This window comes from Neophocaena asiaeorientalis, unplaced genomic scaffold, assembly GCF_003031525.2.
Source record: "Neophocaena asiaeorientalis asiaeorientalis breed wild unplaced genomic scaffold, Neophocaena_asiaeorientalis_V1.1 scaffold78, whole genome shotgun sequence".
In the NCBI taxonomy this organism is placed as follows: Eukaryota; Metazoa; Chordata; class Mammalia; order Artiodactyla; family Phocoenidae; genus Neophocaena; species Neophocaena asiaeorientalis.
The window spans coordinates 10,130,486-10,149,077 of NW_020175018.1; the positions used below are offsets into that span (position 1 = coordinate 10,130,486).

Consider the following 18,592-nt stretch of genomic DNA (forward strand, 5'->3'; position numbering starts at 1 on the left):
CTCTGCAGTGTGTTTCATGTATATAAAAGAAATGGGTAATGGATGGTAATGAATGAGAGGTCGCCTGTTCTGGAAACTGGAGTGGAGGGGGTAGACGTGTGTCCCCACCGAGCCATGGGAGCGAGCGTGGCATTCCAGCCCTCCTGCCACAGCAGTACCTCAGGCCTGGGCTGCAGTGCTGCTGGCTGCTACAGAGAGCTGTTTTGCTGAATAACTATTTATTGTTTTTACTTCTTTCATTTGTGTGTAGTTTTGGAGCTTATTTAATAAAGTGCCAAACATTCAATAATTGACCTAAGCTTTAAAAGTCTTCAGTTTGTGTGACTGCACTTGGGAGTCTTTTGGGAGCGGGCTTAGACGGGCCCAGTCACCACCTCCTGACGCTGGGTTCGGCTGTTCGGCAGGAACACCGTGATGTTGTTTTCTTTAAAGGGTTAAGAGCCAGAAACAGGTAGCAATCAGCCTATAGATAGATATAAAAGGAACATTTTGTTCCCTGTAACCACTAACAAACAGTGGGCCTCTCTGAAGAGCAGAGATGCTTTTCTTTCCCTTTTGGCACATGTAACTGCAGTTTGCTAAAGGCAGGGACCCCGTTCATGTCCCTGAAGCTCTTTCCAGTCATGTGGGCCTTGGAGATGGAGGTTGACCAAAGTGACAATCCTCCCAACTCCTCTGCAGAACCCCACCCTTCCTGGGAGGTAGGACTGGGCTGCTGGCTTCATTAAATTACATGTAATGTTTATTCACCCAAACCTAATCTGGGGAGGTGCTTCCTGGAAGACTAGTGTTCTACAGGCCTTGAACTTGGCCTTGGGAGTTTTAAATGTGAGACACAATGTACTAAATTTAACAAGTTAAAGAAGTACTGACACCAAACTATATCAATTAAATCCACTGCCTCTGGATTGAAGAGCTTTAATCAAAAAGTGTATTGCACCACAAGTGAATTTTCTACAGCAGTTTTAGATAATACAATCTCCCTGTGTACAACATGGAGGGTGAGATCAAGATCCAATGCTCATATAAAGGACTATATATACTGTCTCTATCACAGAACTTTTTATACAAGTAAAAGTGCATCAAATCACTTAGAACATTTACTCCACTCTTCTTAAAGCTGAAGGAAATTCAACATGCAGGAGGAAAGCCTGATCAGAATGAATCCTCCCTGTGCAAGTACAGACTTAGTGAGGGGCCCCACAACCAACGATGCCTACAATGGCTGGCGAACGTGGGTGGTGGGTGAGACCAGCTCGAGGGCTGGAGAAGCCACTGGGGAGTCGGGCGGGGCTCCCACGGCTGTGTGGTAGTCGCCTCTAGCAAGCCCTGAACTACCCAATCTTAGGATTCTTTCCTGGAAGAGCTGGAAGAGCTACCTCCTATTCATCAAAATTATGGAACAGAAGGGACTCCTGTTTTGTGTCCCCACCAGATAAATGGAAAACAGCATTCTAAACACAGGTGAGACATCTGCAGGGGGAGCCATAGGAGGAGGTAGGTAACCGGAGAATGGGTCACTTGGATGGCAGAGAGCCCAAGTGGGGACGAGGGTGATGCTGCCCTTGCTTGGTACTTCTAGGTCCACGGAACTGTCTTACGTTAATTGCAAATCCTTGTTTTCCTGTGAGACATACTTTATTTTAACCCTAAACATAGTTGAGAAACATTTACATCATTGGATAACTGATGATAAATTTAGGAGCTCCAGTTATTCAGTTTTTTATTTAACCAATAAAACTTTCATCAAACTATATAACTCAATACATGGTTTCCCTTTAGATTTGATAGTGTGCCTTATCCAGGGCAAGCACATTCCCTTTTCTTTATAATGATAACTAATACAAGTTTTTATCAGTCAGTTCCAGAGCCATTTGCATGCTATCAAGTACTGCAGCCAGCTAGGGGCTGCCTGGTTGCCATACATGAATGTAGTGTCATCTTAAATATTTGGGGGTAGGGTGACAGACAGGGAGAGACGGTGGCTCCACTTACAAGGCAGTCCACCCTCCAACGTTTTGGTCAAGCCTGGGGAGAGGGACAGCTGCTGCTTCCTTTGAATACAGCAAACTGTCCTTAGCAGTAGAAAATGTGATTAGCATTTGCTCAGTGTTACAACACAGAATTAAGAGCTAAACAAATGAAACACCACCACTGCTTCAGAGGGAAGCAGATGCCAAAGAATGCTAGTGACATTACAAAGGGACAGGGCTCCCAATCTTAGAAATAATTTCCTCTTGATGCTCTGATTTTCCTTTAAGAACACCAGTTAAATGGATTTTATAATACAGAAGACATGTTTATAATAGCAAGGAACTTTAGCTATAAAAAATAGTTTAAAATGGTTTACCAGCAACCTATCCAAGACAAGTACATTCATTAAAAAGGCAATTGAGTGTATTTGGTACTAAGGATCTTTTTATACATTTGCTAGTTTTCTTCAGTAAAATGAGATACTGTCAGAAAGGTGCATATTCATTAATCCACACTGGCCCCAGAGTACCTTAAAGACGGACACAACTAAAGTTCTCGGTGGTCTGAGAAACAACGTGAAATAATGTTTCCTTGGGAGAAAGGGTTAAAAAGCTGCTTCTAACTCATCTGAACCCAAACATACTGAAAGGGAAAGGGAGTTTTTAAAGGCCGGCCTCACTGAGTTGGCTCTTCGTGGCAGAACTAGGTGGGTCTGGGCTGCTGGGCACCATTTTGAAGGGCTGTCTATGTCCAGTGTCATCACCACACGATAGATCAGCCGCCTCCTCTCTGACACATGCTGAGGGCTTCAGCTTTAAGTGCTCACCTTGAAAGAGGATTCAGGGGCAGATGGGTGCTGGCCAGAGCTGGGATTTTAGCAGCACTGTGGAAATGTGGGTAGTGCCAGAACCCTCTGGTGACCAGAACAACAGGATCAGCTACCTCCTGAGGTTCTTATCAGTCTGCAGGAGTGGGCCTTAAGTCTTGTAAACAATGTTCAGATGCTTGTACAAAATACTGCAGTTACAGTGATTAAAAACCCACCCAGACTGGTGTGTCAGTGTTCTTTTCACAGAAAAAGTGTCAGCCCTTGGACATCCTTGGGTGGTGCCGCCTAGGACCATGGTATCCGAGGGTTGGAGATGGATGGCCGGATGCTGCCCTTGGGAGCTGGCTTGGACCCAAACCATGACATCTGGGTTTGAAACAGAAAAAGCTCCTGAGATGAGAATCAGGACTAGGTACGAAGCAGCTGAAAGAGCCCCTCCCCAGCCGTGGGCCGCCACCCCCGCCCTCCACACACCCGGACTCTGGCTGTGAGCAGAGCAGTGAAGACGGTGGTTCTGGTAACCAGTGTGCAGGGCTGCAAGGCCCATTCTAAAGATGGGAGGGAGACAGGAGCAAAACCTGAGGTGACAGGAACAAGGGAGTGGAATTTAGGTAACGTTTCCTTAAAATGTTTTCTATTATAGCATTTACGCAGGTACTTTTTGAATATTTTTCATTTTTTAACAAAGTCTGGGTGCTGGCCAGACCTGGGGCTGTTGATGAGGTGATACCAATGAAAGTGCTCTGGAGAAGAACACAAGGCCCTGTTAGTCAAGTACAGCAGAGACCTGTGGGCACAAAGCATGTCCTCGGTAAATACTACCCGAGTCCAGTTCATCAACCAAAAGCACCTTCCAAGCCAATGATGCAGCTGTGGGCTGGTCTCACCTGCCAGGGCTGCAATGACTGACTACACTTTTTGGGAGGCGGGCAGCAGACCAGGAAACCCTACCTTATACTCCAGGGTTTCTCTGAGCATGTTCTCCTCCTCTTGTGAAAAGTTCAGCAACACTGACACAGCTTTTATAAGATGAAAAGCCTGAAACAAAGCAAATCTTGCTGCCACGGGCCTCGGTCAGTTATCAGGCGGTCAGGGGGCTACATGGCAGCGTCTCCTGGCCCTGCTCCTCCTGTGCGCTCCGGGCTTGGTCAGCGAGGACCACGCAGAGGGTGGAGGTGGGCGTTCTGAGGTCTGCTGGTTCTTTTCCTCCCCCACCTTTTACTTCGGGGACTGGCGAGACCACCAGGACACCACCGCGGCCACCTGCTCTTCGGCAGGAGGCAGGACTGCTGGGCGGGTTCAGTTCCCTGGACTCTGGCCTCAGCATCCGACCCACATCTCCTCCCAGGAGCCAGTTCCCTACTCGGCGCCCCCTGCTTGCTGCTCAACCAGCAGGTCAGTGCCCGCTGGAGAAATGACTGAGTGCTCACGTTGGTGGTCAAAGCGGAATGGGGGACAGGAAGAAAGAAATGGATGTGGTGGGAAGCCAGGCAGGGCGCGGACAAATGAACCAGGCCCTGGGGTGGAACTCAGTACCCAAAGGGCAACTCAAAAGTCTTTTACCTCAGATTCGCGACAGGACATGAATTTTAAAACCACGTGTTTGAGGTACTCAAAGTTGATCTCGCGGGCATCAGTCAGGTCAGCATTATTCGTGACAGAAGGGGCCATGTTTGTCATTTCAGGCCCAGGCTTCTCCCGGACTTCAAAAAGCTCGTTATCGGGTCTGATTTTCTGAAAAACCAATGGAAAGACGCTACATTGAACCCTTCAAGACAGGTTCGAAAATCACAGGGGAGATTCACTTGGCCCTGGCTGTGATCACCTGCAGTTCTCTGCCACACCCTGCACAGAGTAGGGCGAAAAGGGCCCCACCTGCGAAGGAAGCACCAACACCTGAAGAACGCAGGGTGCTGGCTGAGGAGGGAGAGAGGTATGTGGGGAAGTTCAGCCACTTCCTTTACCCGCATCAGGACTCGTTTCCTGGGGCAGTGAGCACCCAGTCAGGACAGAGGCGCCGCTCTCCCACGTCTGGGCCTGGCCTCTGCCATTCACACACGGCCATACGTCACCTCACTGACCTCTCAGACAACACACAGGCTCAGAGAAAGAGGGTTCGTGCCGGGGGTCACAGAGCCACTTTCCAGGAGCACGTTCAAGGTGGCAGGGCCACTGTCCCACCAGCCTGACTTCCCAGAGACCTCTTGCAGTCCCCTGCGGGGGGAGCGTCATCAGGCAGGAGGAGCACAGAGGCAGGAGGGCATGGGCAGCGGGGAGAAGGGGGCCACTCACCAGCTCCTTCTGCAGCGTCTTCTTGAGTTCCAGCATCCTCTGCTGCATCTGCTTTATGGTCTGAGGCAAAGCCCCACCCCGACAAAAGGCCATTCATTAAATGCACGTTTCACCATCTTTAAAGTGCAAAGGACCATAGAGCAGACAGACAACCCCTTGGGTCCCCATACACCTGTTAGAAGCCCCTGCTTCATCTCCTGAGGAGCTTGCACTGCCACACCTGCTGCCTCGGCCTCCTTCCCCCACGTGCTGAGGCTGTGCACAGCCCTGCTCTCCTGGCCCCGCCGCTGCCGCAGTGCCGTCCCACCCCTCCCGGCCTGGGGCCTTAGGACTGCTTCTGGCGCTCGCCTCCACAGGCAGCGTAGCTAGAAATGCCTCTGCACAGTATATTCTGCCCTTCAGAATGATATTTATGTGCCATCATCCCCAAGTAGGATACTTGGGCCAAAATTTATGATTCTCATCATCACCATTGATCTCCTGAAATACCATAATAATTTTTAACACTTATTTTGAACAGTATTAAAGATCGTGGTTTTTCGGCACAACCCAACAACAATGGGTTTTATGTCTTTATTTTCCTTATTTATTTTTAGTGAGCTTATTAGTATTATGGGCCTTAAATATAATTTATTACACATTCCATTAACCACCCGAAAGGCTGAACTCTGTTTTCCCAATGAAAAAATTTAATGTGTAATCGACATTACAGGGAAAAAATTTTAAATAAAAATTTCTCCAAAATCTCACAACTATATCAAAATGAGTTTTTCCTGTGGACTTCTAGTCCATGTCACCATTCTTGCACTGAGTAGCTAGAATTTTGAATAGTAGTTTTCATTTATCAGAGTTTCCACAGCTTTATAGTTTTGCTAATTATAACTTTTAATGTGACAGTAACTCTAGGGGATGCCCCATATCTTCTTGTGTAGCTGAGTTACGTTTTTTTTGGCCACATTGCATGGCTTGTGGGATCTGAGTTCCCCGACCGGGGATTGAACCCGGAGCCATGTCAGTGCAAGCGCCAAGTCCTAACCACTGGACCACCAGGGAACTCCCTGAGCCTCCATTTTCAAACAAAGCTGTAATAAGCTTCGTCGTCTCAAGAGCAGTATGGCCACGGCCCCCTGGGGATGAGACGGCTGGGAAAGCGCCTCCAGCTCCTGTCACACTGCCTGCAACACCCCACTGACAAAATGGTAATGTTTTGTTCCAATCTGTATTCTCTGCTTGACTGTGAAGCTGGGCATTCCCCCAAAAGTACATTTGCTAGTTTATGTTACTTGATTTTCTAGGTTTTGACTCATTCATTAACTTATCCAATGAATACCGAGTCTCTACACCAGCCTAGAGGCTGCGGAAACAGCAGGAAAAAAAAAAGAAAAGAAAAAATGTCTGCCCTCAAGAGAGAACAGTGTCAATAAGCAAATATACAGTGTATCAGAAGGTATTAAGAGGCCTGGAGAAAAAAAAGCAAGGTGAGGGGACTGGGAGTTCTGTTGGTGAGGGCTGGCAGGGTAGCGGGATAGCCTCACTGACAAAATGACACCATAAAGGAAGTGAGGGTAATTGGGGAAAGGACCTTCCAGACAGAAGGCTCAGCAAGTACAAAGGCCCTGAGGCGGGAGGGTGCTTGATATTCACAGAAAGGCAAGGCCACTGTGGCTGAGAGGGAATGCTGGGGGAGAGCAGAGGGTACGGGGAAGGGGGCAGTAAGGAGTCAGACCACAAAGGGTTTGTGGGCCACTGCAAGGACTTTGGCTTTTATGGGGACAGAGAGTCATCAGAGGGCCGGAACAGACAAGTGACAGGGAAACCAATTAGAAGGCCAACACCGTCCTCTAGGGAAGATAGGATGGTCACCTGGTCTCGGGTGGTAGCAGTGGCAGGGATGAGAAGCAGCTCATTGTGCGTACAGTTTGAAGGGAGAGCCAAATGGATTCCTTAATGATTTGGATGTTGCTTGTGAAAGAAACAAAGGGGACAAGGATGACTCCAAGGTTTTTGCCATTTACTGAGACAGGAAAGATGGCAGTAGATGCTAGAGAGCGTGGTCAGTCTGAAGTCTGCTTCTGGATGTTGTAAATTTCAGGGGCCTTTCAGACACTGACATAGAGAAATAGGGTAGATACAGGAGTCTACACTTCACAGGAGCCATCTGGATTCAAGGTATGGATGTGGTGCCAGCAGCACACAGGATGGGGGAGATCGCCAAGGATGTGAGTGCAATTTGGAGAAGCTGTCCGAGGGCTGTACCCAGGGACACACAGTGTGCACTCTTCTATGTTTTATATTTCATGATGAGAGATTAAGAGCCTGTGTGTGTGTGTGTGAGTGAAAGGGGGAGACAGGCGGGGGTGGGGGAGATAAAGAATGACCACCTTTCTCCTTTGTTAAAGAGTAATCACACAATTTGGGGGCGGAATTTCAGGCCAGAGCACTGACTAGCCAACACATTTAACTTCACAGGACATTTTAAAAACGAGGCTCAAACGAGACCCTGCATTTACAGGTGCAGAGGCCAGGCAGGGTGGGTGGAATCATGACATTTATTAAGCCTCTATCAAATACCAGAAAGTTTACAGGAAGCTAACAAACAGTTTCCTTTCATCCCCCAACCTCCCCCTCACAAAACCACTGAAAGGCAGGTATCACTGCTCTCATTTCACAGCTGTAGAAAAAAGTACAGAGGTAAGGTGACTGGTCATGGGACCTAGCTGGCGATGGCAGAGGGGGCTGGGGACACTGAGACCTGCCACTGTTCCAGCTCTAATACTCCAGATACCATCTCAGGTGGGGGGTCTGGGAGGAGACTGCGTGAGTGTGAAAGGAAGAGGGCCGTGCAGGAGGAAGCAGAAGAGGAGAACCAGGAAGAAGCCCTTGTGATGGAAGAGGTAACACCTCCCCCAAGAGGGGCCCAGGGGCATCAGCACAACTCTTGAAGAACGGACTGGATGGTTTTAGGCACAAAGACAGGGAAAGGGACATAAATAGCTGAGGTAAAGAGCGTCCTCACCTTATTTTTCTCTAGAAGTTGCTGCTCCAAGTCCTGTTTTTCCTTCTGTAGCTGCCCAAGATCCATGGCGGTCCCCATCTCACCATTTGGTATCCCCTCTGCAGCCGGAAGCTGGTACACAGGGTCCTGCCCGGCCCTCGAGGTCACCTACAGGGTGGTGGCAGCACAGGACATGGTCAAGCTAAGCCACAGATCCCTAGGGAAGGGGGCCAGACTCATTCCAAAGGTGACGACTGATGTGCTCCACCAGGCAGCTAGCCAGGAACCAGACTTAAACTATGGCAACCCCGTCACAGAGCCTGCAGGGGGGACAATTAGCTCTCCATGCAAGGAGCCTGCTGTGAAGGAAGGGCTTCAACACCTGAACACTGACAGGTGTCATCACGTCAAATGGGCTCCTCAACACGCACAACCCCTCGTGGTGAGTCGCCCCCCGTTGGAGAGGAAGCTGAGGCACAGGGAGGCGGCTCAGGCGGGACTCACATGAGGCTCGCTGACCGAGAGCACCACGCCCTGCTCCTGGCTCCGCAGCCTCAGCAGGCCCTCCTGCGCGTCGGCAGCCTCCGACTGCTCGGCCCTCAGGCCCCTCAGGGCCTCCAGCTCACTCTGCAGCTGGCGCATCTGCAGCAGGGCGGAGTCGTGACCTAGGCCGGGCAGAGGGGAGGTGAGCGCGGTGACTGGGCCACCTCCAGACAGGGGTCCAGGCAAGAACAGGTGAAAAGGCTCAGCCTTAGCAGACCCCTCACCTTTCTTCAGTTGGAGAATCTCTTGCTCTTTCTGGAGAATCACTTCAGTTTTTTCCTGCAGACTCTGCTCCTTCTCACCTCCTATGGCGATCAGGTTAGCAGCCTCAGAGAGAAAAACCAACGAGAGAGAAGGTTGGTAGCAATAATCCCATCTTCCCTAAAGGAGTCTCCACTTTTCCACTACCAGGGTCCTCCACGAATCCCTCCCTGAAGGCCACAGCCTAGAACATTCCCCAAGCTAACCTCTGCTCCTATAAACATGCACAAATCAGTTCTCCTCGGCAGGGGCCCTGCACAGGGGCAATCACCCTCACTGCCCCTCTGGCCTGTAGTGGGCCTACCAGAGACATGGCCTTTCTGCCCAGCCTTCCGAAAGCTGTCAAAACCGTAACTTCCACGTCCTGAGGGCCTGTGACGTGCCCAGCATTTGATACAAATGACCTCATTATCATATTCTTGAAGGTATGATTATCATAGGGTCTTTTCAGAGGCAACTCAGACAGATCTGTTAAGGACCGAACAAAGACCTAGAGCCAGTCACCTAGATCTGGGGCCTGACTCTTGAGTCTGTCCTCAAAGGAAGGCTTTTCCCACCCTTGCTGCTGAGAGCTCAACTGTATGTGGTCTCTGGGGCCTGCGGCCGGTGGTGGCCCACCTCACAGAATTAGAGCCCAGTAGTACCTCGTTCTGGACTTTTCCCCAGGTGATGTTTATCACATTAACTATCGAAATTTTAAAAGGCCATCCTATGGGGTGAGGGTTTCTTTCTAACATCTTTCTCCCATCTTCCTAGAGACATCAGGGGAATCAAGCAGCTGACGACACTCCTGAGACCTGTGTCCACCCTCTGCCCTGGACAGACCAGGAGGTAGGTTGGTCCTGCCTGGGACTGAGATGGAGGCATCACAGGGGGCCTACCTGTTGCTGGAACTCTTCCCTTTGCTTCCGCACCTCTTCCAGGGCTTGAGCCATTGCCACACTCACAATTTCTCTTTGGCTCCATTCTTCCTACAATCCAGAAAATGGGTAGGAGATTGAGTCCAGAACTTCAGTTCACCTTTTTTTAGCTGCACACTTCACGTGACGCCCACAGAGGGAGGGCCGTCTTGCAGGGCCAGATGAAAGTGTTTCCTGCTTCCCAAGGTTCCCAGGCTACTCTTTCGCTGCACTGCCTTCTGTGTGCCTCTGAGAACTGTTCCTGTGGACAACCCACCAACCTCTGGGAACAGGCACACCGTGGAAGGTCAGTCGTCCCGTGAACACACCAGCTAGTACTCAGGCCAAAGCCTAGGGGACCTAGACTCAAAAGAGGTGGTCTAATGAAATCAACACAGAACAAGAAGACCCAGGCTGACGTGAACGGAGTAGCAGACTGGAGCAATCTGGTTACAGAAATGATAATAAGCAATTACTGAATTTTAATACAGGAAATGTCACAAATTCATCAAAATCATCCATATTACAGGAGAGAAAACTGAGGCTCTGAGAGGTTAAATAATTGCCTGAGGTCCTAGAGCTAGTAAGTGGCATGGCCACATTTTAAGCCAGAGTCTGAGCTGAGCCAAGCCTTTGGCTGCTACACTCTACCACCAGTCTTTTCTACCACAAGCAGGGCTGCCCCGCTGCGCCCTCCCGCCAGAGCACAGGAGGGAGGGACTCCCTCCTGACAATCACATCAGTCCTCTTCCCTGAGGCTGACGCCGGGCTCGCTGATCAACCCCCAGATGAATAATATGACTTCTCAGGTGCCTGCACACTGGTCAGGGATGTCTGCTGTTTATGTCTACCCAGAATCACCCCTTTTGGTGGGGGGGGGTAAGAGCCTCATCACTGCTAATCCCCACTCCCACCCCAGAATTCTACATGGTTCTGGTAGGGTTACCAATAATGATGTCCCCATTTTGTGGCTACAAGAATAAGCATGTGGGCTTCCTTGGTGGCGCAGTGGTTGAGAGTCTGCCTGCCGATGCAGGGGACACGGGTTCGTGCCCTGGTCCAGGAAGATCCCACATGCCGCGGAGCGGCTGGGCCCGTGAGCCATGGCCGCTGAGCTTGCGCGTCCAGAGCCTGTGCTCTGCAACGGGAGAGGCCACGACAGTGAGAGGCCCGCGTACCGCAAAAAAACAAAACAAACAAACAAAAAAAAAACAAGAATAAGCATGTGATTCAGGCCTGGCCAATCACAGTAAATCATCCCCTTGGCCAATGTGATTTGTCCAAAGGATGGCTCTGTCACCCAAGATGAACCAATCAAATCCCTTTTTATATCAGAATCTTTTTTTATATGGTGAAGCTGAGAGGGAGATGCCCTCTTTTCCCTGGGGTTGCTAAGTTGAAATGATACCAGCTTGGAGCTGCTGAGGTGATGTCCTCCCAACCTCTAGGACACAGTCTACATCGTTGAGAAAAGCAAGGATGAGTTGGGTGACTGACAGGGCAAGAGACAGCACGACACAGGCAGAGAAGAGATCTGAAGCCCCAGGTTCCAGTTGGACAAGTCTTTCTGGTTCAGTGAACTATTCAACTCCTCCTACGATATCTCCTTTCCCACTCACACCAGTCCAGGCGGGTTAATGCATGGAGACGTCAGCCTCACGGCCAGTGCCATTCTGGTTCCTACTGGGGAGCTGTCAGAATTGACATTCTGTGAGTCCACCTCTAGTAGACAAGGAAAATTGGTGCAGGAACTCAAGAGGCTGACAGTGAGACCTCGAACTACCCCAGACAACCCCCTTCATCGGGAGAAGCTCTGCTGCTACAGGAGAAGGAGCAAGAGATCTCAGGCTGACTGGAGCTACGAAACCCTGGCCCTGCAAGCCCAGGTGGGCCAGGTGACAGGAATGTCATGCCTCCACAGGAGCCTTTTCTGGGGAAGTTTAGAAGAGACGCTATGACTGCTGATGATGTCTTAAGAGGACAGCAGGCGGGCTGTGAGCGAGAAGGCAGGAAGCATGCCAGGAACTGTACTTGGTACTTTTCATCCATGGTCACGCTTGATCCCCCGGGTAAACCTCTTGAGGTCAAGGGTTATCATCTTCAGTTTGAAAAAAGGACACTGGATTCCCTCAAGCATCAGCTAGTGAGGGGCCAGGGTGACACCCAGAACTGGGTATACGTGGTTGTAGAGTCTCAGCTACTGCCACAGAGCCACACACGATCCAGGATTTGAGACCGATCAGCATAGCTCAGGTTCACTGCAGAAGCCAGCAGGCTACCCATGAGCACAGCCCTCTGCACCTGGGAATGATTTCCCCAGAGGGCTGTTTTGAAAAATATGGATCCAAACAAACAAACAAACAAAAAGTGTGCATCTAAAAATAGCGCTTCAAAATACCAGAAGACTGACAGAACTAAAGAGAGAAAGAGACAAATCCACGATTACAGCTGAAGACCTAGCAGCCCTCTCAGTAAGTGATGGAATATACCAAAAAAGAAAAAAAACAAAAAATAGAAGACCCACAGAAGATTTGAACAATACTATTAATGAACTTGATCTAATTAGCATTTATAGAACGCTCTCCCTACTAGCAGAATATATATTCTTTCCAAGTGCACTGAAATATTTACCAAGATACACTATAGGTTGGGTCATAAAACAAGTCTAAATAAATATCAAAGAACTGAAATTATTTAGAATATTATCTGACTATAATGGTATTAAACTAGAAATCCAAGATATCGAGAAAACTCACTCAAACGTTTGAAAATTAACCACACTTCTAAATAGCCTGTGTGTGCTGGTTTTTAAGTTATTGCCTCAGCCCAGACCCACCCTTTCATATTCTGCTTTGTGATGCTGTGCCTGGGAATCTGCAAACCCTATTTCTCCAGGTCGGGCTCCATATTCATATACATACTCATCTCTGCCAAAAGGGGGAGCTCCAGGGAGACTGGAAGGCAGGAGGAGGGAGAAAGACTTGCTCCTTTCCGTCAGCTTCCAGTTTCTGTGAGCAATGCTGCTTGGCCCTGGCAGCTGCAATTTCTTCTCAAAGCAGCAGTTGCATCCACTCTGCAGTCTTCCCCACACTTGCGGCTGAATTCTTTTACTGCCCTATCCCCCAACAAACACACCAGCACCAACTGTACAGAGCCCCCTCCTCACAGGTCTGAGTTTCAAATCTGTGGGGCTCCTCTTCTTAATTCCTAAATAATTCCAACATCTTCACTTTGTTCCCTGAGTCCTAGGGTTGGAAGCTGTGTCCTGCAGTTGCTACTATCTTTTAACTGTTTCAGTGCTGGATTAAAAACTTTACATTAGAACACAAATTCTCAAATAACTGGGGTAGTTCCTCTCTCCTGACTGGACCATGAGTCACATGCTGTGGGGCAGACTTTCTGTTTCTTCTTGTGCACATACTTGCAATAATCACTGCCCTCCATTCTTCCCTCTACATCTTCCGTACTTCCATCTAGAATTTTCCTTCACCTGAAAGATGCTCTTTAGTACTTACTTTAGTGCAAGTCTGTTGGTGCCTAATTCTTCGTGTTTTCTTGGCTTTCTTTAGTGCTCCTACGGCACTGTGGCTGCATTGTAAAATTTATCCTGTTTGGATTTGTAAGGATTCTTATACCTGTACCTGTGACTTGAGAGCTTTCATCACTTTGAAAAATTCTCAGCCATTATCTCTTTAATGATTGCTTCTGTCTCATCTTTTTCATTTCCTCTGGGCTTCTACTGACACATGATAAAACATCTCATAGTACCCTGTATGTCTTTTATCTTCTCTTTTCTGCATTTTATTCTGACCTTTCTTCCATTTCACTACTTCTCTCTTTAGTTCTAATCTGCTGTTAAGCTCATTCATTGTTTTTTTTTTTTTTTTTTTTTTTTTTTTTGCGGTACGCGGGCCTCTCACTGTTGTGGCCTCTCCCGTTGCGGAGCACAGGCTCCGGACGCACAGGCTCAGCGGCCATGGCTCACAGGCCCAGCCGCTCCGCGGCATGTGGGATCCTTCGAGACCGGGGCACGAACCCACGTCCCCTGCATCGGCAGGCAGACTCTCAACCACTTCGCCACCAGGGAAGCCTTCATTCATTGTTTTTTAAACAACTTTACTGAAGTATAATTGGCAAATAATAAACTGCACATATTTAAAGTATGCAACTGATGAATTATGCTGGAACCATCACCAAAATAAAAATAGTGAAAATATCCATTACCCCAAAAAAGTTTCCTCATGCCCTTTTGTAATCTGCATTTTTACTTTCAGCTACTGCATTTTTCAGTTTTGGAATTCTAATTTGATTCCTTTTCTTTTTTAAAAAATTTTATTTATTTTTGGCTGCATTGGGTCTTCACTGCTGCATGCAGGCTTTCTCTAGTTGTGGCGAGCGGGGGCTGTTTTTTGTTGCAGTGTGCGGGTTTCTCATTGTGGTGGCTTCTCTTGTTGCAGAGCATGGGCTCTAGGCGTGCAGGATTCAGCAGCTGTGGCATGTGGGCTCAGCAGTTGTGGCATATGGGCTTCAATAGTTGTGGCTTGTGGGCTCTAGAGTGCAGGCTCAGTAGTTGTGGTGCACGGGCTTAGTTGCTCCTCGGCATGTGGGATCTTCCCGGATCAGGGATCGAACCTGTGTCCCCTGCCTTGGCAGGTGGATTCTTAACCACTGTGCCACCAGGGAAACCCTAATTAGATTCCTTTTCAAAACTACCGTCTTCTATTATAATTTCCAAATCTCTGCTGAAATGTTCAATTTTGTCTTTTATATCCTTAAATGGAGTACACACAGTAATATCTGAGCTTCCTAAAAGGTCTTTCTGCTTCTGTATTTGCCTCCTTTACATTTTCCACATACAGCCAGAGTAATCCTTTTACTACAAAACTTCTCACGTCACTCCTCTGCTTAAAACCTCCAACTGCTTCCCCAATGACCTTCTATCATCCACCGCTCTCCCCCAGCCCACAGAGTGGCAGGTACAGTGGCCTTTGTGCTGTTCTCTGAACAAACCAAGCTTTTCTCTGCATAAGCGTGTTTCTCTTTGCTATTTCTTCTGTCTGGAATATTCCTTCCCCAAAAAATCGCATTGCTGTCCCCTTCGCGTTATTCAGACCTTTTGCTCAAATCTCACTGACACCTTCCCTCACCTCCATATATATCTTTTTTCTTAATTTTTAAATTTTTTTTTTATACAGCAGGTTCTTATTAGTCATCAATTTTATACACATCAGTGTATACATGTCAATCCCAATCGCCCAATTCATCACAGCACCCCGCCCCCCATGGCTTTCCTCCCTTGGTGTCCATACGCTTGTTCTCTACATCTGTGTCTCAATTTCTGCCCTGCAAACTGGTTCATCTGTACCATTTTTCTAGGTTCCACATATATGTGTTAATATACGATATTTGTTTTTCTCTTTCTGACTTACTTCACTCTGTATCACAGTCTCTAGATCCATCCACGTCTCAACAAATGACCCAGTTTCGTTCCTTTTCATGGCTGAGTAATATTCCACTGTATATATGTACCACAGCTTCTTTATCCATTCGTCGGGCAATGGGCATTTAGGTTGCTTCCATGACCTGGCTATTGTAAATAGTGCTGCAATGAACATTGGGGTGCATGTGTCTTTTTGAATTGTGGTTTTCTCTAGGTATATGCCCAATAGTGGGACTGCTGGATCATATGGTAATTCTATTTTTAGTTTTTTAAGGAATGTCCATACTGGTCTCCATAGTGGATGTATCAATTTACATTCCCACCAACAGTGCAAGAGGGTTCCCTTTTCTCCACACCCTCTCCGGCATTTGTTGTTTGTAGATTTTCTGATGATGCCCATTCTAACTGGTGTGAGGTGATACCTCATTGTAGTTTTGATTTGCATTTCTCTAATAATTAGTGATGTTGAGCAGCTTTTCATGTGCTTCTTGGCCAGCTGTATGTCTTCTTGGGAGAAATGTCTATTTAGGTGTTCTGTCCACTTTTGGATTGGGTTGTTTTTTTAAAACTGAGCTGTTTATATATCAGCATGAGCTGTTTATATATCTTGGAGATTAATGCTTTGTCCATTGATTTGTTTGCAAATATTTTCTCCCATTCTAAATTTTGTTTTATCTTCTCAAAGAACCAGCTTTTAGTTTTATTGATCTTTGCTATTGTTATCTCTGTTTCTATTTAATTTATTTCTGCTCTGATCTTGATTTCTTTCCTTCTGCTAATTTTGGGTTTTGTTTGTTCTTCTTTCTCTAGTTCCTTTAGGTGTAAGGTTAGATTGTTTATTTGAGAAGTTTGTTTTTGTAGGTCCTATTCTTCTCTTGTGTTTCAACTTAGAGAAGTTCCTTTAGCATTTGTTGTAGAGCTAGTTTGGTGGTGCTGAATTCTCTGAGCTTTTGCTTGTCTGTAAAGCTTCTGATTTCTCTATTGAATCTGAATGAGATCCTTGCCAGGTAATCTTTGTTGTAGGTTCTTCCCTTTCATCACTTTAAGTATATCATGCCACTCCCTTCTGGCTTGTAGAGTTTCTGCTGAGAAATCAGCTGTTAAACTTATGGGAGTTCCCTTGTAGGTTATTTGTCATTTTTCACTTGCTGCTTTCAGTAATTTTTGTCTTTAATTTTTGCCAATTTGATTACTATGTGTCTCAGCGTGTTTCTCCTTGGGTTTATCCTGTATGGGACTTGCTGCACTTCCTGGACTTTGGTGGCTATTTCCTTTCCCATGTTAGGGACATTTTTGACTATAATCTCCTCAAATATTTTCTCTGGCCCTTTCTCTCTCTCTTCTCCTTCTGGGACCCCTATAATGTGAATGTGTTTGCGTTTAATGTTGTCCCAGAGGTCTCTTAGGCTGTCTTCATTTCTTTTCATTCTTGGTTCTTTATTCTGTTCCACAGCAGTGAATTCCACCATTCTGTCTTCCAGGTCACTTATCCATTCTTCTGCCTCAGTTATTCTGCTATTGATTCCTTCTAGTGTAGTTTTCATTTCAGTTATTTTATTTCTCATCTCTGTTTGTTTGTTCTTCAATTCATCTAGGTCTTTGTTAAACATTTCTTGCACCTTCTCGATCTTTGCCTTCATTCCTTTTCTGAGGTCCTGCATCACCTTCACTATCATTATTCTGAATTCTTTTTCTGGAAGGTTGCCTATCTCCACTTCATTTAGTTGTTTTTCTGGGGTTTTATCTTGTTCCTCCATCTGGTACATAGCTCTCTGCCATTTCATCCTGTGTATCGTTCTGTCAATGTGGTTTTTGTTCCACAGGCTGCAGGATTTAGTTCTTCTTGCGCCTGCTGTCTGCCCTCTGGTGGATGAGGCTATCTAAGTGGCTTGTGCAGGTTTCCTGATGGGAGGGACTGGTGGTGGGTAGAGCTGACTGTTGCTCTGGTGGGCAGAGCTCAGTAAAACTTTAATCCGCTTGACTGCTGATGGATGGGGCTGGGTTCCCTCCCTGCTGGTTGTTTGGCCTGAGGCAACCCAACACTGGAGCCTACTTGGGCTCTTTGGTGGGGCTAATGGCGGACTCTGTGAGGGCTCAAGCCATGGAGCACTTCCCAGAACTTCTGCTGTGTCCTTGTCCCCACGGTAAGCCACAGCCACCCCCTGTCTCTGCAGGAGACCCTCCAACATTAGCAGGTAGGTCTGGTTCAGTCTCCCCGGGGTCACTGCTCCTTCCCCTGGGTCCTGACGTGCACACTACTTTGTGTGTGCCCTCCAGGAGTGGAGTCTCTGTTTCCCCCAGTCCTGCCGAAGTCCTGTAGTCAAATCCCACTAGGCTTCAAAGTCTGATTCTCTAGAAATTCCTCCTCTCATTGCCAGACCCCCAGGTTGGGCAGCCTGATGTGGGGCTCAGAACCTTCACTCCAGTGGGTGGACATCTGTGGTATAAGTGTTCTCCAGTCTGTGAGTCACCCACCCAGCAGTTATGGGATTAGATTTTGCTGTGATTGCGCCCGTCCTACCGTCTCATTGTGGATTCTCCTTCGTCTTAGGATGTGGGGTATCTTTTTTGTGAGTTCCAGTGTCTTCCTGTTGATGATTGTCCAGCAGCTACTTGAGATTCTGGTGTTCTCACAAGAGGGAGTGAGAGCATGTCCTTCTACTCTGCCATCCTGGTTCCCGTATTCACCTCCATATTTAAAAGAGCCCATTCCTCCGTCCTCTCTGTCCTTTACTCTGCTTTATTGTCTTCATAGCATTTATAACTATTTATCAAGTGTTTACTGTCTCGATGAATGGATAAAGAAGATGTGGTACATATACAATGGAATATTACTCGGCCATAAAAAGGAACAAAATTGGATCATTTGTAGAGACGTGGATGGATCTAGAGACTGTGATACAGAGTGAGGTAAGTCAGAAAGAGAAAAAAATTATCGTATGTTAACACATATATGTGGAACCTAGAAAAATGGTACAGATGAACCAGTTTGCAGGGCAGAAACAGAGACACAGATGTAGAGAACAAACGTATGGACACCAAGGGGGGAAAGTAGCGGGGTGGTGGTGGTATTGTGACAAATTGGGAGATTGGGATTGACATGTATACACTGATGTGTATAAAACTGATGACTAATAAGAACCTGCTGTATAAAAAATAAATAAAATTAAATTAAAAAAATATGTTTACTGTCTCTAGTTACAAGCTCCACAGGTTAGGGGAGGGGGAAAGATTTTGTCTGTTTTGCTCATTGCCACATCCCAGCACCTACAATGGGGCCCACAAGTACTCAGATGTTTGTTGAAGGGAATGCATGAAGAAATATTTGACTCTGAAGTCCATGCTTTCCATAACATGGC

At 47.3% G+C, this 18,592-nt stretch overlaps 1 protein-coding gene and 1 non-coding gene across 2 annotated transcripts in view; both read right to left on the bottom strand.

The window, feature by feature from the left end:
- Positions 1-902: 902 nt before the first annotated feature.
- GOLGA1 (golgin A1) overlaps positions 903-18,592 on the bottom strand; it is a 49,782-nt gene continuing 32,092 nt past the window's right edge. The window contains exons 16-23 of the mRNA XM_024762498.1: positions 9,776-9,865; positions 8,858-8,960; positions 8,595-8,755; positions 8,112-8,258; positions 5,096-5,155; positions 4,367-4,537; positions 3,755-3,841; positions 903-3,169 (exon numbers count right to left, since the gene is read on the bottom strand). Of these exons, the coding sequence (XP_024618266.1) occupies positions 3,089-3,169; positions 3,755-3,841; positions 4,367-4,537; positions 5,096-5,155; positions 8,112-8,258; positions 8,595-8,755; positions 8,858-8,960; positions 9,776-9,865 (900 nt within the window). The 3' untranslated portion in view covers positions 903-3,088. The remainder of the gene's footprint in view (positions 3,170-3,754; positions 3,842-4,366; positions 4,538-5,095; positions 5,156-8,111; positions 8,259-8,594; positions 8,756-8,857; positions 8,961-9,775; positions 9,866-18,592) is intronic.
- Positions 6,076-6,148, bottom strand: TRNAA-UGC (transfer RNA alanine (anticodon UGC)). Its single transcript has one exon. It is a non-coding gene; the product is annotated as a tRNA-Ala (tRNA).